This window comes from Alosa alosa, chromosome 18, assembly GCF_017589495.1.
Source record: "Alosa alosa isolate M-15738 ecotype Scorff River chromosome 18, AALO_Geno_1.1, whole genome shotgun sequence".
Lineage (NCBI taxonomy): Eukaryota > Metazoa > Chordata > Actinopteri > Clupeiformes > Clupeidae > Alosa > Alosa alosa.
The window spans coordinates 15,117,287-15,139,398 of record NC_063206.1 but is presented as its reverse complement, the minus strand read 5'-3'; the positions used below and the strand labels follow the sequence as shown (position 1 = coordinate 15,139,398).

The following is a 22,112-nucleotide window of genomic DNA, read 5'->3' as shown; positions in this document are numbered from 1 at the left end:
TGGTATGAGAGTTGGTATCATTTGCTTATTAAACAAATATTTATGTGCAGCGATTTATTGTGGTAGATACAAAATAATGATAATTAATAATAATTTCAGTAGCCAAGATGGCGTCAAAGGAAAACAGACGTAACGTCATCAATCTGCGCAACTTCCTAGGTCATTGGACTGGCATGGCTGTCTTCATGTCTGTAACGCTTGGTTAAATTGGAAAGCATATTAACGGTCTGATACAAGACTAAACAGCGATTATTAGCTATGCCACGTTATGAACTTTCTCTTATTCTCAAGGCCATGCAAAGGCCGGAGACAGCCGCTGCTCTTCGACGTACGGTTGAGACCTTGATGCAACGGGGCGCCATAGTCAGGGATTTGGAAAACCTCGGCGAAAGAAGGTTACCATACAAGATGTCCAAACACAACTTGCGACACACACGTGGCGGGTATTTTCTAATTGACTTTTATGGTTCTCCAAGTATGGTCGGCGATTTGCTTGATCACCTTGAACGTGATGTGGACGTTGTGAGACCCACCGTTTTAAAGAAGGAAGAGCCTCCACAAATTGTGTCGTACTGTTGCAGCGCTCCATCCTCTAAACCTGGCAGTACCTCTTCAAGCCATGGTTCCTAGAAGTCTTCCCGTTTGGTATGTAGTTAACGTTACTAGCCTGCCTAATGTTTTTTTTTAATCGGCCAGTATTATCTATACAGCTTAACACTTTCAGAGATCGATATCTGTCAATTTCGCATAGTCATAGCCTAACTAGGCTAGCTTTTGGAACTGCTCATCAAAATGTAACTTGTGATTTTCTCACATATGTACTCATTGATTCTTTATCGACAGGGCAGAACCCCATCTTCAAGCCATCTAAACGTTTCTGTGTTGTCTCTTGATGTCTGTTGGAAACAACACAAATGAATAAATTACAGTTGTATATGTGACGTCATTTTGTCCGTGGTCCTCCTACCCTAACGTAATCCAGAATTACAAAATCAACATGCCGATGCCAAGAATCATTACGTTTACAAAGGCCTGTTTAATATTTTCTGTACTTCTGCTTTGGTGAAACAACTCAATTATATACAGAAGACATAAATAGACAACATGTTCCTTTATTCAGAGACATACCAAGGCTAAAACAAATGCATGTTAATTTAATTAAAGTAGCAACATGTGAGACAGTTTTCCCCTATATGTTTAACCAACTATTGGTATGATCTTTAATTTAATTTTAGGTTAAAAAATTAATTAGTTTAATTGTAGGTCGTGAAGGAGACAAACTGTCCTTCCCGCATGGTTATGCACTATAGTTCAGTCCTACATCAACATGTAAGAAAAGTTTTGACTGCACAACATTGCCACATTTTTATGCCTTAGTATGATAGTTTGAAACTAAAAACTCTTGTCATGTTGCATTAAAGGACAATTGAACAATATAATATATGGATTATCCAGTGTTTCTATATAAAATTTAAATTTCACTTAGTCAAGTTAAACTTTCTGTTAATTTTCTGCCACATAACTTCACTTTGGAGAGGGGGGTCAACCTGAATGGCGTACAATAACACAGACGAACTTTGAAAAAGATGTGTGTATGTAAATAAAACCAAATCTTTTAAACTTTATGCTTTAAAATGTTCTTTGAATTCTCAAGCATGTGTTGCATTGTATTCTCTGTGTGTATCTGTTTATTTAGGCTTATTAGCATGTAATGTCTTTCAGTCATGTGAGGCATTAGTAGTTTTACGTCAGCTCACACAATGCTCATGACATCAGAGATGATTGATCACATGTTCTGGCCTAAAAGGGAAACTGATCAGATAGATGGATAGATACTTTATTGATCCCCAGGGGAAATGCAAGGTCTCAGCAGCATACAGACAACACATACACATTCAGTGTATGATCAGTCTAAAATATGTGTTCTACCCCACAAGGCTGATCAAGTGAATAAACAGGGAGATTTTGGACAGATAAAGAGTTAGAAGTTCCTTAAGTCAGATAAAAAAGTAAGAGATAAACAGATTAAGAGTTAGTTAAGTCAATCAGAGACAACCTACATTGACTCCTTGAAGCACAAATCTAAGTAGAATGAGAGGAAAAGATTATATTGGGGAATTAGTACTTTGCACAGACAACAGCTGGATCTCTTGCATACATGCATGACAAAACAAGTAGACTTATGTGTCTTTGGTGGAGTTATGACAGAATTTTTTCTGTGTAGTTCTAATACTATTGTAATGCAGAGTAGGCCAAGGTCTTCCCTCTACACACAAAAAGTGTTAACAAGTTTCCCAAAATGTCTTTGGAATCAAATCTATCTATGTATCTATCTCTTTATTTTAAATACCATTAATTTATCTGGATTCAGTTTACACTGACATGGCGGAATTACATTAGAAAGAAGAAGAATTAGCAGAGGTGGGACAAAGTCACTGTTTGGCAAGTAACAAGTAGGTCTCAAGTCTTAAGCTGAAGTTCAAGTCAAGACAGAGATGTCTTACCAAAGCCAAGTCGAGTCCAAGTCCTTATTTTTTTCAAGTCCTAAACAAGTCACTGTATTGTGCAACCGCATATTAATATGCCATCAATCATGCTTTCAATATCATTCTTATCAATTATCATACTTTACTAATTCAAAAAGTTTTAAACCACTTATAATCACAATCACAAGTCAAATGTCAACGTTTTTGAAATGAATGACTTTAATAACTGACAATTCTATGTCCCAAGAGTCTTGCTATAACTTTAATTGTGAGGTGTGAGTGAGTTAGGAAGTGAATGTGTCATGTTAAATTTGTCATCATAGAGATTACCAAATGAATAGTATAGCAAGTTAAGTTGCAAGTCATTTCTAATTTTGTCAAGTCAAATCTGAAGTCATCAAAATCATGTCTCGAGTCAGTCATGTGGCTCGATTCAAACACCTCTGATAATTAGTATATTTGGCTTTCTTTTACATATTTAGCTTTTACATAGCTTTTAATGATCATCTTCCATTCCCACGCGTTGGCTATCACAGCACACCTTTAGAGAAGCCCCTCCACCATTAGGGTACAAAACGTTCAAAACATTAAAACTGCAGAGGGGGCGCCATTGAGGCATAGATCTAGGCTACTGCATACAAATCCTTTCAGCTGGGACAAGGAAGCGCACACTCCCAAAACAAGTCGTCACATGTGTACTAGTCACCTGACTGAGCCACGATAAATACTCGGATGAGCATTCTTTCTGCAATGCAGTAGGCTAGCTTCATAGCCAAGGGAAGATCACAGAGAATTTAAAAACAAGTCCGTTTCTGACAAATACAGCGGTATCATGTTGCTTCTTGCTCTCTTTATCACGACAGGTAAGTCGTTGCTGGAAGCAGCACCAACTTTAATGAATAAAAAATCTGTTTTTGACATTCAGAGACAACTTAAACTAGGGTAACGTTAGACTACATCTTAGGTTACGTTAACGTTAGCTAACGTGAAAGCGAAACTAGAGGGTGGGGATAAATTCAGTTATTTTGGCCATTGTGTGTTAAATATGGGAAACGCTTAACACTAACGTTAAAGACGTTGTCAATTTTTCTAACAGCGAATGGCGTTAACGTTGATTGTATCCAAACCATTTAGCCATCTAGCACTAGCTTCTATAACGTTAGCTAGCCATCGATAGCTAACGTAAGCAGTGCATACGCACTGATAAATGAATTGCTAACTAACTGGTATATTTCAATTATCTATAACAATAACACGTTCACAACTAACCCCTACATTTAGTCGATATGCTACTTAACGTTACTCGGCTAATAAAACTGAACTTAGTTTCGCAGCCTTTATGGTTGGTTGGAGATTTGCAACATAGCATTAACGTTACATTAATGTTTTGGTAACTAATGGTAGCTAGCTATGGCCTACCGATTACTAATATACACTCAACTACAAGACGGTGATATTTGATCTTCCCATTTAATGCTAACCTTCTTTTGAGTCGATCTTGAAAGTTAAAGTAACATTAACCTTTGCTAACGTTATCTAACTGCTAGCAGCTAAGTATGACACAACATATTCTAACGTTATAACTTTTGCTTACTAACGGTAACGTTCGTTAACGTCACCTTTCAGAGAGTTTATGTTTGCTATGATAAGTAACTTACCCCTGAAACAAACCTTCTTTTCGGGCAACTTAATTTTAACATGTTTTGTTTTCAGACATTTCCCCTCAAATGGTACCGCTCTCTAAACTCTGCCTGCTGCTTTGTTTTCATGTTTGCTTCCATGTTTTGTAACTCCCCCATGCAGAGGCACCTTCAACTTGTTATTGGAAACTGAGTTTGGATGATTCGAAATATAGCCTTTCATTTGAACTTCATCCGGTTTGAAGTTGGCCTTTTTACCCACTTGGCTTTTTTTGTCAACTCTTATCTTCGACTGTGTTACTTTACCTCTTGAATATTTGTTTATTCCGTCATCTCCGGGAAAGTGGATAAGTAACTTAGTTTAAAGGCCGTGTTGCAGGGTTCATTTTCCAACGAATTTGCACAATTTGCTTGTTGGTAATAAACATTTAAACTGTTATCCATTGTATTTGTTGTTGGGTATCACAAAACGGAATATAATACGAAAAAGCAGGCACAATGCATTGCATTACGTCACCTTGGGGAGGCTATGCCAAAGCCCACCTTGAGAGTAAAGAGAGATGAGTAAGGGATTGTTCAGCAGTAGATAGCGCCGATTATAGATAAATAGATAGGCTATAGATCGCCTAGATATGTATATAGATAGCTATAGATCATGTCATTATGCTGGTCACGGGGGGAGCTCCTCGACCAGCGGCCAAAATGCACTCGCTTCCCTAGTTACTGCAGCTCTCCACCACAGTTTCCATCGGGACGGCACAGCCCACACAAGCACCTGCAAAACTGCGACTTGCCCATATTATCTCCCTCTTTGGTAAGCCGTACCCTGACTATGTCAATGGCAATCAATCACGAGCAGTAGTTATCGAAAATATTCATGCTGAAGACACGACCAGCCTAATCGGCGGCTAGAAGCTAGTTTGCAAGAACAGGGGTGGCTCACAGGTGGGACTGGAAAGTTAGCCCATAGCTAGCTATCATGATGCTTTATATTCTGATCTTCTGACTAAGTTTGCCCGGTAGCCTACTTATCTGAACTAACGACATGATCACTATCACTAGATATATAGAAAATTTTGACTTTCACTTGGTGCTGTTCACTGACCGTAACAAAAGAAAGTGTCGTAACGTTATAAGCATAATGCATTGAACTGAATAGGTGCATTATGTAGCCTCATAACGAGGCCTCTCAAATTCAGAAAATTGCATTAAACTAAAATCGGAAGACATTGTTATCTTTGTTAGACCATAGGGTCGTTGTCATATAAATGCTGTGACGAAATTCGAAGTGTAAATATACAAACTTTATGTTGAAAGTGTAACCGCGATGTCCATTGAAATTAATGAAGCGCAGATCATGTAGTCCCCAAAATGACGTCATCACCGAATTGCGTAAAAAAAAACTCGCTAATGCTAAAAACAACAAAAACTGGCATTTAACACCATTTGGAGACATTTTTAAAAATGATATGCATATATTGAGTACTTTATGTACCCATTAATCAACAGTGGTGGTTAACCTGCAACACAGGCTTTAACTTTTGTTGATTTCTATATGGACATGTTGGGAGCTCTTTTTTTTTATTTATTTATTTTTTTATTTTTTTTGGTCCACTTTTTTTGTTTATCATTTTTTGTTAAAGAAATTATGCTATTTGAAACCATTTTAATTTTGAATATTCCCTGGTCTATTTTAAAAAAAAAAAAAAAAAAAAAAAAAAAGGCCATACATCACACGCTACGCAATGAACCCCAGTTGGACACATATCGCCTACTAATACAGTAGATTCACTTCATAGTTTTGAATCATTTGTGTGGTCCTCATGCAAAGGTGTGTCTGTTCCTCATTGTAAGCCCTTCAATTTGAGGTCGGTAGTTTGATGACCATACAGCTCACTTTAAGAACCCAAGGTTCTCCCCACAGGCCCACAGAATAAGTGATTTCAGTGTCGGTCTGATGTGATGTTTTATGCAAGAGTATGGTTATTGATGGGCTTTTGTCATGGCTCTGAAGTGCATTGCATTATCTGCCTAGATTGTATCTTATTTTTTGTGTACGTTATGTTTTATGCAATGAGTCTTCAGCATGGTGCATGGGCATGTTTTAGTTCCTGGATTGCTTGAGGTTAATCATTTCCAAGTTTGTGCTGCTGACCTATTTCTGTATGAATGAGGACAGGAGTGAGGATTTTTTTGTTTTTTTTTTCCTTGTATTCTAGGTCTGTCTTAAAAAGGTGGTAGTTTTTATTTTCTGATCATTGTATCAGATCTATATTTGAAGTCTTCCACAAAAAAAAAAAAAAAAATATTTTCCACTCTCCCCTAGCCCTGGTCATCTTGCTTCATTGGAAACCTCTGTTCGCTTCTAATATGTTTTGGTTGTTTGTATCTGCTGCCTCTGTAACAAATAGCTAGTCAGATAATCATGTCCTTTTTGTCTTGAGTTAAGACTTGTTTGTTGGCATTAAGCCACTTTGCAAGTCTGAATAGAGACCCCTCATTGCACCCGGTGCAGTGCCCGTGTTTAGCATGCGCCACAGGGCCTCGCTGAGCATAGTTCTCCCCTCATCATGTGAGGGTGACTCAGTGGTTGATGAACTCACTCATTTTATGAAGATCTTGACCATTGTGGTCTAAAGTCAGCGCTTAAATGCTGACCTCTTGACTCTGTACTTCGCTGCCTAGTAGAAAATAAGTCACCATATGCAGTTGTGAAAAATGACTATTGACTGCCTAAAGGGATGAACCGGCTAGTCAGGTCAGGTGACTGTTTGGACGTGCCGACACTGATATGGACCTTTCTGACACAAGCCAATATTGCTTATGGTGCTTTAGGCCTACTGCTAATTTTTTCCCCCATGTGTGCTGTGACCCAACCAGTCATGTGTGTGTTGTGACACAACCAGTCATGTGCGTGCTAGTCTTAACCTATTCCCTAGACTGAAGTAAGGTCAGCATAGACTGAATAGGTGTAATAAAACCACACACACAGCTATGACCATTTACTTTATAGACCTATAACATGTAGCCTACCACAAAAGTTGTGTGACTGGTCATGTGTTCTTGTTTTAATATGACACAAGATGATTGCTGAAGTGGACTTGTAGTGCTCCTGCAGGACTGTGCTGTTAAGGAGACTGAAAAACAGCTTGCTCGTATTAATCTTGTGACTGGTGAACAGTGATCTCCCCCCCCCTCCCAGGTGTCGGCCTACTGCTCTGTTAAAGCACGGCCTTATCATGCTACTCTTGGTAAACACCTGACTTCATCAGCTTCCAGTCATGCCTGACCTGATAATGGGTGCTTGTTACATGTAGGATTATGGGTTGCATTTCAGTTAGACTCTTGGTTCTCCCTGTCCAAGATTCCTGTGGCATGTGTGGCAAACGTGTGCATGGCTATGGTATCAGTTATCCAGTGCAATGTTAGCCGACCTGTGATTGCACAGGGTGTAGAGAGGTTAGAGTTTAGTCTAGAGAAGAAGGAAGGAAGGCCTGTCTTCCATTATGAAAAGTTACACTTTGCAAACTACAGTATAGTAAGGACATTGGACTGTAGTCACGCAATCCATTACTGAGTTGTGGTTCATGGAGATGACTATTAAAGCCTTCTTTAGTACTGTATCACATGGCTCTGTTAGATGCACTTTTCAAGGCCAATGCCTCATCTGTTCCTCTTTATCACTGGCCTCTTGTCGTCTTTCACTTATAGCTTGCGGAACTTGGTTCCGCCTGGATGTTCTCCACATCATGACCTTGAAGTTTCAGATCCTAAAAGTCAAAATCTGTGGATATTTGCGTTCTTAATGTCTCCCCACTGGTTTCTTTTTTAACATAATGGAAGTGAAAGCAGGAACCAAGTGGACTCACTGTGGTACTTCCCCACAGTCTTACACTATTGCTTTGTTACATCTGATCATTGGACTTTCATCCTCAACAGTATGTGCCTCAACAATATGTCCCCTCTGAAAGCTGTGATATTGGCGAATCAGATTGAGAAATTGAGCCGACATGATTTAGCTTGTTTTGCTTGGCTGTGACTGAACATATTCAGTTAGCAGTTGATCCATGCAACTTCCCAATTAGAACACTACGGTGTTTGCTATTGCACTAATGGCATACCACTACTAATGGCATTTAAAAAAAAAAAAAATGTTTGGTCCTTGTTGGTTGTCAGTTGAGGCCATGGGTCGGTAGGGAATTTGATTTATTTTTTATTTTATTTTTTCCCCCCCCAGTGGCAGTAAGGGATGGGTAGAAAATCAGAGACTGTTTTTTGAGACTGTTGCGACCTAAAATGCCTGGATGGAAGTTCTGGTGTTTTTGGCTGTTTCTTGTGGAGAAATTGCAGGAGGAAGTGAAAATTGCAAAAGTGTTTTTTGTTTTTTTTTTTTTTTTTTTTTTTTATTTTTAATTTTTTTTTTTTAATTTAGGGCAATTAAGGTTAGTAAGACCAAAATCACACTGATCATCTTGATGCTTATTAAAAAAGGATAATCAAAGGTAAACGGTAAGGATTGCAGAAAATCAAAGTAGGCCTACTTTATTTGTGAAAATGCTTTGACTGAGAAGCAGTATAACCTTTCGTAGAACTGTCCAAAAAAGACAGTCACCTAAAGAGATGGCATCATGTCATATGTTTCAATACATTCATATATTTTGTAATTGGGGGGCCATGCAGCGAAGCTCTAACGAACCCTCTAGCGCCACCAACAGGCCAAAGTTGGACGTGCGTTCATGCACATAACTTTTGACCTGTTGGTCGATTTTCAAAAGTCAGGTATTGTTGGAATCCTTGGACCAAGCCGAGTTCAACGCACCCTATGACGTAATTTTCCGCCATTTTGGATTTCATCAAAAACACTTAAAATGTATCAGGGGTCACATACTTTCTCTGATTCCCACTAAATTTGACACAGATCATCTTCAGACCAAGCCTCACAAAGGTTATCACTTTTTGTCTTCGGAATTACCGTTCGCCCGTAAAAGCCAATCAAAATTATCTCAGCAACCCTTGCATGTATCAAAACCAAACTTGGTACATTGACTCATGGCCCCATCAGGAGGACCCTCAAGAAATTTGGTGACCTTTGACCTCTAGGGGGCGCTGTAATTCACAAACATGCCTTTTGGCCTGTAGCTGCTGCTGTGCTTAGAATTAAATTGTACTAGTGGTGTCTGGTAATACTGTGAAAGGTCCTTAGGTCAACTGAGGGCAACTCGTCACGTCAATATAATTAATCGGCCGCACAGGTCACAAATTTCATCTGATCTTCACCAAAATTGGCACAGACCATCTTCAGACCATGCCTTGTCACTTCATTTATTTCTGTAACAATTGATAGAAGCGTTCGCCCATCACATCCAATCGAAATTTGTGGCGAAGCCGCCAAACAGGAAGTGAGCTCATATCTCGGCAATCGTTGCATGTATCAAAACCAAACTTGGTACATGGACTCATGACCCCATCAGGTGAATGCCGAAGAAATTGTGACCTTTGACCTCTAGGATCACTGCAATTAGCAAAAATGCATTTAACCTTGTAACTTTTGACGTGCTAGACGTGAAACTTGCTTTGACGGCTTATGGCCATACGTCTGATTGCAGCATTGAGCTAACAGCATTTCGTTGCCATGGTTACTCCGGCCTATCTGCTTGGCCCCCTCATTGCTGCTTGCAGCTATATTTCATATTAAGTTCATATCTTTTTAATAATTCATAGTCTGTGGCCTGCATAATTACTAACAGCCAAGTAAGTATCTAGTAATAGATAGATACTTTATTGATCCCCAGGGGAAATTCAAGAATTTCATATTGATTTAAACTATTTGACCACACTTCTCTTTAATGTCATTACATTGGTGGTGTACGTCTAATTGACTGCCTGCCCTTTAAGGACGTGAGGGCCTAATTACATTTCTGAGTGGATTGGAAGGCTTGCATCTCACTGTGTTCGGCTACGAGTGTAAATCACTTTTTGCATAGTGCATTACGATATGTGGATGCAATTGGGAATGTCTTCTATGTCATTAGTTAAAATAAATGTTAAAAAAACAACTCGAATGAAATCATTCTTGGATCATAGAAGAGGTAAATGTCTTGCAATTTTATTAATTTCTATGATTTTGGTAGCACTACTCAAACTAAGCCCACAAGCTAGCAAACATGACATAAGCTAAAAGGACATATTCAGGTAGGCCAAGTAGGCCTTAATTAACTTACTTTCATAGCCTAGGTAGGTTAGCAACACCAGTGGGGTGTACTACGAATCTCGATTAGTGGGTTAGCGAGGTATGTTGCGCTCAAAGCCAGGCTATGCTGTGACACCAAAGTGAATCTGTTTTAGTGTCGCTATATCACCATGGTATCTTATGCCGTCAACCAAACCTGGTCGGGAGGAGGTTATGTGCTAAGTTATAGCTCATTGTGTAATCTACCGCACACTGACCAATCAATTGTCTTAAAAACGAAGTTCTCACGTGTAGGATTCTGTCATACATCTTACAGGTGGAGCTCTGCCTCTACTAACATTTTGGGTCTCGAATGCCCTTTAATAGTGCTGTGCGTGCAAATATCCAACTATGGATGCGCATACCATACAACAACTGATGACAATTGATTTATTTGATGTTATAGGTTAGACACAAAAAATGACCGCAGTGTAGATTACCCTATCGCTCATGAATGCGAAGTAATTGTTTTAAATAGAAGGGTCTTGTCGTCTCCGTTACATTGGCCAAAGTCATCCCAACACCGAGAATGCGCACAGATCTGAGCTGAAAGCCTAGTTTGACAAATATATCACATAGTGGCAATCGTAGTATCACTTAACGTATACCCCTAAGTCAAGGCTTTGTCAAGCCTCGATATGTCTACATAGCCTAGATATGTCTAACGTGCTTCGTAGTATACCCCACAGGTTGAGAGATGCAAGTAAGCAGATCATTAACGTTAGCCTTCTATTTATTGTCATCAAAACTGCAGAGGAACGAACACGTTAGGGCAGTCTTTGGTGTCATATGCAGAAGTAAGTGTGCCATCTGGCTCAATATTCTGCGCGAGGGACTGTGGTGGTAGGTGAGATTTTGCGGTGAAACTACGATGATTGGTCAAATTTGCAAAAAAGTTGCGGTGTTTGGACAAAATTGCGAGTACCTTGGTAAGTGATGAAAACAATCGTCTTCGTGAACAGCTGTGCATAGGCTACTTTGTAAAAGAGAGAATACGCTCATCCCTATACGTAACGCAAGGGGTAATTAATGTAATTATAGTTTGCCTTTTATTTGTGGATTTATTTAATGTAGCCTAGACTATTTAGTGTTATTTCTTCCCCAAGCTCATAAAATAAATTCGCACATAAACCCGGTCGGTCGGAAACCAGAACCCAAGAAAAAAATGTTTATGCCCCATACCATACAGACTAATTGAGAGCACTGCTTGTTGTATCATGTAAAAATGGAAATCCGTTTTCTAGGCCAAGTATACTAGCGCATACAAGAAATTTGGTCTTTGCATTTATCCCATCTGTGAATTAGTGAGCACACAGTGAACACGCAGTGAGTTGAAGCACACACTAATTCGGAGCAGTGAGCTGCCTTGCTACAGCGGTGCTTGGGGAGCAGTGAGGGGTTAGGTGCCTTGATCAAGGGCCCTCCAGCCGTTCCTACTGGTCGGTGATCGAACTGGCAACCCTTCGGTTAGAAACCCGAAGCCCTAACCAGTAGGCCACGACTGCCCGCCCCATCAGTATCAGTAGTTTCACTGGTTGGTCCTACGGTTTTGTCCGAGTAAACAACGACAATAGATTGTAACCCCAACCCAAATGCAAAGCAACAATCTGCCGTAATTGTATATTTTTCTTTCATAAGTGAAGGACGTCCTGTTTTTGTTGACCATTCCACCTGAAGATCCTTGGCCTTGGCTGAGCTGAAATCTTATGACCTTTCACTGACTGGCCCAGGGTGTTTTGGCAGGACATCACTGCATGCACATGATCCGATTGACAGGGAGCATAGTAAACATGGCTGGCAGTAACACTCCCTCTTCCTCTCTCTAGCTGTGGCCACCCCCCTGTTGGGGACAGAGCAGTGTGCCCGCGGCCCCCCCTACTGGTGCAAGAATGTGAAGACTGCCTCCCTCTGCGGTGCTGTGACCCACTGCCAGCAGAACGTGTGGAACAAGCCCCAGATGGTACGTTTGCCTCCTCTTCCCTTTTTACCCTATTTCAGTTTCCTTTAGTTCCCTATTCACGGTCCTCAAAGGCAAAAAAGCCCAAAAATATACTTTAAAAAGAGAAACAGCGGAACTTGAAATGTATTAATATAGTCAATTAATCAACAGATAGAACACCCGATTCTATTCAATAAATTTGTGGAATAGATTAGTCAATTGTTCTAAAAACCAAATGCAGATGCCGTACTCATCAACCCTTTGAAATATAACATGCATATCACTGCCATGCCTTTAACATGATATTCCTTTTGCCTGGTAGAAATCTGTGCCTTGTGACCTGTGCAAGGAGGTGCTCATTGTTGTTGAACAGCTACTGAAGGACAATGCTACAGAGGTGAGCGCAGTTACTAACCTTCCCTGTCTGTTGTCTTAAATGTCAAATGTGTTACTGTTGTATTACCTTAGAAAATTGGGACATCCTGGTATACAGTTTGCATTCCATTCCATTAGCTCCTGTGGCTCAGCTGTGCTGGCAAAACCAGCATCATGGGCCTTAGACATTAGATTTAAATGCAGTGTGTTAACAGCAACATTGTGTTCTGTGTATCCTTTATTGTGAATAACTTTTGATACTTTGTTCACTGTGTGTTTAGTCTGAGATCCTGAGCTACATTGATAAGGCCTGCACCCTGATCCCTGATGAGAGCCTTGCTGAAGAGTGCAAGGAGCTGGTGGACAGCTACTACCCCATCATCATCGGCATCATCAAGGGCGAGCTGGTGAGTGGGGCACCTATCAGCCATCTTGCTGCATTAATGAGTGGAGGAAGAGGAAGCCCAGTAGTATCATCACAGTAGGCAGTTTCCTCTATTGCCCACCACCAAGTGAATGCTGCCACTGCAGAGGTTATTAGGTTACTGAGGTTTATGCCACAAACATATTTGTGTTGGAAGTAGGGTGAGGGTACCAAGTGCCTCCATTTACGGCACCAAACTTTATTTTTATATGTGTATACTGTATACGCTGTTTTAAGGAAGTATGTGTGGTATTTCTGTCAACAGTAGTAGTGTAAATGTAGAGATCTTCAAGAATACCAATTTCTAGTTTTCCCAACAATGGGTATAGTGGACTGTCTTCAGTCTGATTTAGATTGTTTTGCCAACTTCTGTTGCCGTTTAGTGCTGGCTTTACCGCTAAGTTTTGGCTAGAGTAATTTTCTGCTGAAGACTCATTCGGCTGGCCTTGCCTCAGATCATTTGTGTCTACTTAATAGTCCTGACGGATGTACACACAGTGTAGTCAGTAAAGGGATTCAGTGGGTGACATTTAGACTGCTCCCAGAATGCGGGAGGCTGAGAGAACAGACCTCCCTTTGTGAGATGGCTGCACTCGGCCGTCCGAAGGGCCACTGCTGGCGTTGGGTAATGGCCCCTGTCAACACAATCCCTTCTTAGATGGCAAAGAAGATCAGAGGATTTGGATTTCTTAACTCTTGAGTCTAATGTCAGTCGTGTTCCTTGAGGTGTGTGTGTGTGTGTGTGACATGTTGTTCATTGTGTTTTGTGCAGGAGGATCCCACTGTTGCCTGCGGTGCCATGGGTCTGTGCAACAGCATGCAGGCCGCCCTGGCCAAAGCCCAGTCCGAGCTCCTGTCCAATGAGATCCCCCAGGTGGACCTGTCCCAGAGGGCTGCCCCCTTCCTGTTGAACATCCCTCAGCTACTCTACCCAGAGGCCCCCAAGCAGGAGGCCCCCAAAAAGGTGTGCTGTGCTGCTCTTCTCACCACCCTATCTCCATGACTACAACCATAGTTACCGTTGTCAAAATGCACATGTTTCTACTCCTGTAGTGCAATTCTTAGTTGTAGAATCATTTATTTGAAAGGAATAAAATGTCATGTTTTTCCCTATTAAATTCAATAAATTTAAGTCCTAAATCCTCAAGTCCTAAATCCTCAATGTTCTTAAATGGTTTTCCTCCTCCTTCTGCTGTTCCAGGAGAATGGCGATGTGTGTGAGGACTGCGTCAAGTTCCTGACCGATACCCAGGAGCAGGCCAAGAGCAACGCCACTTTTGTCAACGCCCTCATCGCTCAGCTCGAGAGCCAATGTGACCTGCTTGGACCAGGCCTGTCTGACATGGTATGTGTGGGTTGCCACTTGAGAGCTTACATAGGGCGAAGTGCACAGGGGATATAGAATGTGTTTTGTTTGTTTTTGTAGTTATGTATGTTTACCTTTTTGCTCAAACAACAGCTGCGTTGTTTTCCTTCCATCAGCAGTGGTAGATTTGACCCCTGTGTAATTGGATTTTCTTTGCAGTGAGGGAGTGAACCATGACTTGGTTTAATGGTAATGGCGAGTTGTTCTTGCAGGATGCATGGCATGAATGAATGAGTGGTTGTCTTCCTCTGCTCTTTTTTCTTAATGGTCTTCCCCTCTCTTCTCCCTTCTCTGCAGTGCAAGCAGTACGTTAGCCAGTATGCCCCTCTGGTGGTCCAGCAGCTCATGTCGATGGTGAGTAGGCACACTGCATTAAGTGGTACCTTCATTTTACATGCTCCATTTTACTTTCTTCATCAATCTATACAAATTAATTTTTCATTCGCCTTATTCAGGCTATGGCCATTGTAAACCAAAATGGGGTACACAAACCATAGGATTGTTGTGTTTTATGCATTTGCCAGTAAGTGGCGAAAATGCATTAATGATCTAGTCAATGTACCCTGTAGCCTTGCTATGGTTTACAAAATGGCTGCTGCATGAATAACACAAATTAAGTCTTCTGTTATTCATCTATCTATTTGTGATCATTCATCATATTAGCTCTCATTGGTGGTTTTACAGAGTGTAGCTAGCCTGTATCCCTGTGTGTGTATTGATATGCCTTGGTTGGATAATGGCATGGATAATGGTAGTTTGTCTGCTTGAACTGACAGAAACTGGAGTAGAAATTCCCCTTTCTGGTACCGTATTTTCCGGACTATAAGTCACACTTTTTTTTCATAGTTTGGCTGGTTCTGCGACTCAGGTGCAACATGTTTTTTTCCTCTTAATGACACATTTTTTTAACTGGTGCGACTTATAGTCCGGAAAATACGGTAATTTGTTCTCATTTTCTAGTCCTCCTGGCTTTGCTTCTCTTATTCCCATTATTAATCGGGTTGTTTATCTTCCCTTTTGTCTCCTGTAACTTTTCTCCTTATTTGGCTCCCTGTGCTTTCTCTCTCTCTCTCTCTCACTCTCATTCTTTCCCTCACTCTTCTCAATCACTCTCATTCTTTCTCTTTCTTTCTGTCACCCCCCCCCTCCCTCTCCTTCTCTTTGTGCTGTGGTTATCTCTGCTGGCCATCTAGGAACAGGTAGGTCTTGCTCCCATCTCTGTTTGGTTTACAGTCTCCCCCTCCGCTCCTGCTGTCTGTGCTGTGTTGTCATTCTCACTTGTGCTCACAACTCTACCCCCACCCCCCACACCCCACTAACGTTAACTCCCTGTGGTATTGTGTAGAATAGATTACTGATGTGTCCTAACATTAACCCCAACGTCTGTAGACATTGTTTGTTCTGGTTTTGAGATGTGTTTGCTTTTAAGATGTCCACCTAGACGGAGTAGTGCCCTTTTCCTTTATGTTTTATCTTTTTTCTGGAACAGGCTTCTGAGTAATGTAACTAAAACATGGGTATTTGTTTAGCTGTTTTGGGCATCGAAACAGACCAGTGAACCATACCTGCCATATAGCTAATAAAGTGACCAGTAGAAATGGGCAATTTTTTCGGTTTCATTTGAAAACCTATGCCCTTAAAGGCAAAACTGACTGATTTTGTCTGCCTAGTCAGCAGGATTTGAACAAGAAACTCCAGTTTCACATCACTATCACCAGTATGTCACCCCTGAAACACTAATCCTCATCATTGTTAACGTACTAACAACTCAACCTAAACCAGCAGCAAGCAAATGACCACATTTGCTTGTTAAGATGGTAGTAGTCTAGCCACTGGGGCGAGCACTCTGACTATGGAAAGCTAATGGGTCTGACTGCATGTAGTTGGAATGACTGTGTGTATACGTATACATAAGGCTTAGCATGTGTTGTGGAATATGGCCTTGCGTGCATGACTCTCAGTGGGAAAAGTCAAGCATGGACTTCAACCTCCTTGGCCAGTTATGGTTGTGCTCATGTGTCATTTGCATTTGTTGGTGGATTTGTGTATCTGTGTCTGTCTCTTTATGGACCATAAGAACAGTATAACAACTGCATCTCCTCTTTCCCCATGTTAAATGCAGCAACCCCATGAGATCTGTGCCCGTGCTGGCTTCTGTGAGTCTGTGGTGAAGTCTGTTCCCATGGAGACCCTGGTGGCTGCCAAGGTGGTCAAGTCCATCCCTGCCCTTAAGATGATCCCTGCCGTCAAGATGGTCCCCGCCACTAAAGTGGAGCAGCCCGCTGCAGTCAAGGCTGGCACAGTAAGACGTGGCTGACCCTTCAGCTGACCACCTCAAACGAGTATTTTCAGCTCAACAGAAACCCACATGTTCCCTAGCGTGTGAGCTTAGTGGTGTGTGTACAGTGACACAGCTGGGGTGGTTCATTTTGGTTTTGACCACAAGCACTTTGGTAGCTCTTATTTTTTTTACAAATGGAGGTTATCTTTAACATCTGACCGGGCCAGATCACCCTATATGCACACTTCACAAGTTACGTAGGGCCCCGCAAATTAATCAAGCCATGGTCTACGTTTGAAAAGTGTTGAAGGGAATCAGAGGGAGCCAGTATATATGTCTTTTGCAAGTGGCCAGACACAGGTGAACAGTCAGCCTGAGCCAGTACTAGCAGCACACACCCTAAAGCTGGGGCAAAAAACTATATTTGATAACTTCCGTAGACATCCAAAATGGGGTGGGATGATTTAGAGTTCAGGTATGATGGGCCCCTTAGCAGAAATTTGCTTAGGGCCCCATGGAGGTCTGAACCGGCACTGATTTCTGAGAACGTCTATCTTTTATGTAAAGCACAGTGACTTGCCTGAGCCTCTTTGTATGAAATCTGCTATACTACCCTGCCTTGCCTAGCTCTGTAATTAATGCTGCTGTGTGTGTGTGTGTGTTGCAGAAGATGGTGCGCGCCCGTGACTCCCCCCAGTGTGCCGTGTGTGAGTTTGTGATGAAGGAGGTGGAGGACATGCTGCAGGACCAGCACACTGAGGTGAGGCCCACGCAGCGCAACAGTGGGGGGTGGAGGACTCTAGTAATACAAAGTATCAATGGGGGGGAAAAACGGCACTATGCAAAATACCATAGCAGGAAAAAACAACTCTATGCAAAATAACAATGTGAAAATACAGCTCTATGCAAAATGTCAGTGTTGGGGAAAACAACTCAACAGTCGATGTTATGGAAAGGTCTGTGTCTGTGGTAGAAGGATGAGTTAAAACAAAAGTGTTGATTCAAAAATGACTTCCTGTTGTTGTCGCTTCTGCCTCTGATGTTTGAGTGTGTGAATGTGTAGTGCCCCCTTGTGTTCTAATAGTGGTGTTAGAAAGTGACTTCATATGTCAGGTGGACGGAGGTGGGGTCATTCTCACGGCCCTCTTTCTCAGTAAGCTGCTGAATGCCAGTATTAAGCTGTGACTCACAACAGAAGAGAAAGAAAACATTGTTTAGTTTCCAGAACACTGTTACAAAAATGGAATGTTTTTGTGAGCTGTATTTATGAAGTGTAAAAACACCCTCCACTAACCACTCTCCCGCCCTCTCTCCCCCTTTCAGGAGAAAGTGATTGCCACCATGGAGAAGGTGTGCTCTGTGCTGCCCAAGACCCTGTCCGCCCAGTGCAAGGACCTGATTGAGACCTACGGCCAGGCCATCATTGACCTGCTGCTGCAGGAGACCGACCCCCAGTCCGTGTGCATCATGCTGGGGCTGTGCAAACAGGCTGACCGCCTCTACATCCGTAAGTTTGCGCTCGGAAATGACTTCATCGGTCATGCACCACTGTGATTGAATGACTAATGGGGATCAGGCTGAGTCCCTGGGGTGAAACCGGTTGTTCATTCGCACTGGATTCAATTATCTAAACATTAACTGATATGAGAGTAAGCCCTGTAGTTAACTTAAAGCCAAGTATTTACTGCACAATTAAAGGGAGCAGGTTAAGGTTTATATCAGACTTTTTTTTTTTTTTTTTTTTTTCCCTTATTTTCTTGACCGTCTCTTCTCCCTCATCTAGCTGTGATGGACCAGACCCGCTTCGATAACGGCGGCTTCTGTGACGTGTGCAAAATGGCCGTGCGCTACATCGATGGCATCCTGGAGCAGAATGCCACCGAGGCCGAGATCGAGGATGCCGTCAGGAAGGTCTGCAACTTCATGCCCGAGAGTGTCCGCAGTGAGGTAAGAATCCAAACAGCAGTCTGGCTTCTCAACACTTCACAGGTCAGGACTGCTAGGGTCACGTTGTCCCAAGTTTGAAACTCCCCCAAAAACAAATTGTTTCTCCACTGTACTAAATCAGGGTACCCACGGGGTCTTAAAAGAATTGAAAAAGGCTTAAATTGAATATTGTCAAATTAGGGCCTTAAAGTATTGCACTTCATTTACAAGGTCTTATTTTGTTTCATTTGGTAGAGTTAATGGATACCGTAATCAATTAGTTTCTGTAGAGACCATGATATTGTAGATCCCAAGCGGAAAATGTCTCTTCAGAAAATAAACAAACTATCGCTTTTATTTTGAAACTTGTGTTTATGGTTCTAATCCCTCAGTCATTCACGCCATTCTAAAGTGAAAGTGTGTGCAAGCACCAGGGCTCCGAACCGGTTCAAGGAACGATAACGAAAACGAATGGAATTTTACGGAATTTTACGAGGAGCGGAAATGGAAACGAAAACAAAATGGTCTTCAACTGTTCCGGAACAGAAACGTTATTCTGAAATCCATAAAACCGGTTAATTTTTTTTTTTTTTCATTCTCTATATAACAGCCTAATAATTTGATTTCTGCGGTTTAAAAAAAAAAAAAAAAAAAAACGAATAAATGGACCTTTGGTCCAAATGTGTATATTTTGTCTTGCTGTTGTAATGTAACCTATCCGTCTGCCACTTGGATCTTAGGCCAGCTCAGTGGCGTAGGCTACTGAAACTGATTTGGAAATTGTTTGTAGCCTATGTGTAATAGCCTATTTTGCCTGTCCACGCCTTAAAGTCGGGATTTAAAATGTTTGCGTAATTATAGCCTATTCTATGTAGAAGAGTTAGGCCTTGTCAGCAACAGACAGGTTAGTTTATAAACAGGGTTGGAATTATAGCGCAAGCCTTTGAAGATCTCCATATGGATAAAACTTAGGCTACAACCAGGTAAGGAGTTTAGCACGTATCCAGAAATATTTTTGATAAGAAATTATTTATAGGCATAGGTTAGGCCTACAGTAAGTCTGTAGGCTATGGGATGGATAGCCCATCTGAATGTTTTTGGATGCCACCTGTGATTTATTATTTTTGGCATAGCTACGGTATAGGCTAATTTAAGGGGACATAATGAGTAGCCTACGTCTATTCTAAGGTAAAGTCCACAAAAATAGACTTAATAGGCCCGCCAAACACTGCCGGAACTTTAAGAACGAACGATATTTTTTGCGTTCGAACGGTTCAGGACCGATATGTTGGTGGCGGAACGCATGCAAGAACGAAAACGTTAAACATAGGCCTACCTGAACCGTTCGGAACGGAACGTTTAAAAAATAATTTCGTTTTCAAGCCCTGGCAAGCACAGGTGTGTCAGCTGGAAAGATCGGGATGTCACAGATGGGATAGTTGTAACTTTGAGAATTAAGTATTCAGAACAAGTACAGTAATAAAAACTAGTAAATTAGCATAACAGTGTAGCAGCATGTTTTCTTCTAATGTTGTGAGTGTTATTCTTCTGTTGCCATTTTGGCACAATCTGCTATTAGTCTAGGCTGCAGGTTAAAACATTTCAAATCAGCTTGACAAATGTAAGCCTAGTCTACCCTATTTTATTTATTTAATAATGTTAGCCTGAAAAAGCATATTTTTTTGGAACAGAGTTGGTATTAAATTTCATTTGAAGTGGTATTAAAGTCTTGAATATTAAGTTGGAGGATCCTGGGGGTACCTTGTTAATGCATTCAGCTTGGCTCAGTGCAATGTGCTTTATGCTTCTCTCGGTTTTAAGTGTGAACCCTCTCTGTTGTCCCTCCTCCTGTCTCTCGCTCCTCCTCCTGTGCAGTGTGATCAGCTGGTGGAGCAGTACGAGCCTCTTCTGGTCCAGCTGCTGCTCCAGATGTTGGACCCTGACTTCGTTTGCATGGTGAGCACTCCCTCATTTAGCAGACACTTCTCACTACAGATGTTACCGTGCAGATAATTGGAAGTACGCTGATTTTAATTCCACATGTAACAGACTTGAGTCCAAACATATGGTGGGTATAAATAGGCCCTGTGAAGATGGCAAACCTGCGTCATGAGACATTTCTGCCTTTTAAAATGGATAGGAAAAACTGCATGTGGAGACCCAGTTAGATGGTTGTAGTGTGGTGTCTGAGCCTCTGTGTACGTGCGTGTCCACAGAAAGTGGGAGCGTGCCCCGAGGGCCTCAAGCACCTGCTGGGACTGGAGCAGTGCAGCTGGGGACCTGCCTACTGGTGCAAGAACATGCAGACTGCCACACGCTGTAATGTGAGTGTCTCTCTCTCACTCACAGTTTTTACAGTCCATGGTTTAGAAATTGAAATGTACCGGTAAACGTATTGAGCCAATTGAGTGAAGGTTGCAGTCTGTGCTACATAAAATGGTTGTGTTAGTTAAGACTATTCTGGAATATGAAAATTAACGTGGGTTTGTTTGTGTGTTCGTTCCCAGGCGGTGGCTCACTGCAAGCGCCATGTTTGGAGCTAAAGAGGAGGACCAGCACCACTGAAACCTGGGAAATTAAAGGAGAATTTGTTCTAGTGCTGCTTTCCTGTTTTTAAAAACTAAAACGATGATTTTCTTCCCCTTCCTTCTTTCTTTTTTTTTTTTTATCTTAAAAAGGGGAGATTAGATTTGAAATGACCACCACGTAACCATTTTGGAGCTAACATAAGCTGAAAACAGGAAGTTTTAATGAAGGGATGTCTACACAAGGGGATGGGGACAGGGCACGTTTCGCTTGGACTGGGTGACTTGAGTTAGTTTCTTTGTGTTTTTAGGTTTTTATTTCTGTCGCTGTAATTGCTTCTTGGATGTGTAATGAACTAGTGAGACTCGTGCAACACTTTTTTTTTTTTTTTTTTTTTTTTTTTTTTTTGACTGCGCAAAAAACGTCTCCCACAAATTGCTTAGCCTGGGCTAGGTTAGGGGAACAGGTTGTGCCTTGATTGCAAAAGGAGGTCTGAGATCTCGGAAAGCTGAGATCGTTTGGATGCCCCAGTAGCCCTGAACCCCCCCCCCACACACACACACACACACACACACACACACACACACACACACACACACACACACACCCTGTACCTGTCAAAATTACACAAATGGAAGGACCTGCGAGGCCAGTGTTCTGGATTTAGATATCTTTTGTGCTGCTTTTTTTTTTTTGTCAAGACCAATCTGGACCCTCCCACCCCACCCCTCGTGAAATTGATCTTTTTGATTTTTCTGAGCATTGATAAAGAAAAGACCGATTGATAGGTGGGTTAACTCTGAGGTTTTGTCGTTTAGGGGTGGGCTTTGCACATGTGAGTTTGTGTTTTATCTGTGGATGAATGGGAATGTCTGACATCCCACTTGACTTTGGCCACCAAACAGCTCATTTAATCTGTA

The 22,112-nt window shown here is 41.6% G+C and overlaps 2 protein-coding genes across 4 annotated transcripts; both read left to right on the top strand.

Annotated features, from left to right (window-relative positions):
• Positions 1 to 70: 70 nt before the first annotated feature.
• mrps6 (mitochondrial ribosomal protein S6) lies at positions 71 to 1,625 on the top strand. 2 transcript variants are annotated; one of them, XM_048269054.1, is made up of 2 exons: positions 71 to 645; positions 849 to 1,625. In XM_048269054.1, the coding sequence occupies exon 1, from the start codon at positions 259 to 261 to the stop codon at positions 628 to 630; it is 372 nt and encodes a 123-aa protein (XP_048125011.1). In that variant the 5' UTR covers positions 71 to 258; the 3' UTR covers positions 631 to 645; positions 849 to 1,625. The 2 variants fall into 2 exon arrangements, with proteins under 2 accessions (XP_048125011.1, XP_048125010.1); XM_048269053.1 differs by having other exon boundaries at positions 111 to 645; positions 844 to 1,625.
• Positions 1,626 to 3,195: 1,570 nt separating this feature from the next.
• Positions 3,196 to 21,307, top strand: LOC125311213 (prosaposin). Of its 2 annotated transcripts, XM_048269050.1 has the most exons (15): positions 3,196 to 3,349; positions 12,182 to 12,315; positions 12,617 to 12,691; positions 12,951 to 13,076; positions 13,866 to 14,057; positions 14,295 to 14,438; positions 14,757 to 14,813; positions 15,653 to 15,658; positions 16,582 to 16,761; positions 17,408 to 17,500; positions 18,064 to 18,247; positions 18,524 to 18,687; positions 20,542 to 20,622; positions 20,883 to 20,990; positions 21,174 to 21,307. In XM_048269050.1, exons 1-15 carry the CDS (start codon positions 3,319 to 3,321, stop codon positions 21,207 to 21,209), a joined length of 1,611 nt encoding a protein of 536 aa, XP_048125007.1. In that variant the 5' UTR covers positions 3,196 to 3,318; the 3' UTR covers positions 21,210 to 21,307. The 2 variants fall into 2 exon arrangements, with proteins under 2 accessions (XP_048125007.1, XP_048125008.1); XM_048269051.1 differs by lacking the exon at positions 15,653 to 15,658.
• Positions 21,308 to 22,112: the final 805 nt, after the last annotated feature.

Coding starts and splice junctions, on each gene's coding strand:
- mrps6 (XM_048269054.1), top strand. CDS start 259: ATGCCACGTTATGAACTTTCTCTTATTCTCAAGGCCATGCAAAGGCCG.
- LOC125311213 (XM_048269050.1), top strand. CDS start 3,319: ATGTTGCTTCTTGCTCTCTTTATCACGACAG. Junction 12,692..12,950: donor TGAAGGACAATGCTACAGAG/GTGAGCGCAGTT, acceptor CTGTGTGTTTAG/TCTGAGATCCTGAGCTACAT. Junction 14,058..14,294: donor AGCAGGAGGCCCCCAAAAAG/GTGTGCTGTGCT, acceptor CTGCTGTTCCAG/GAGAATGGCGATGTGTGTGA.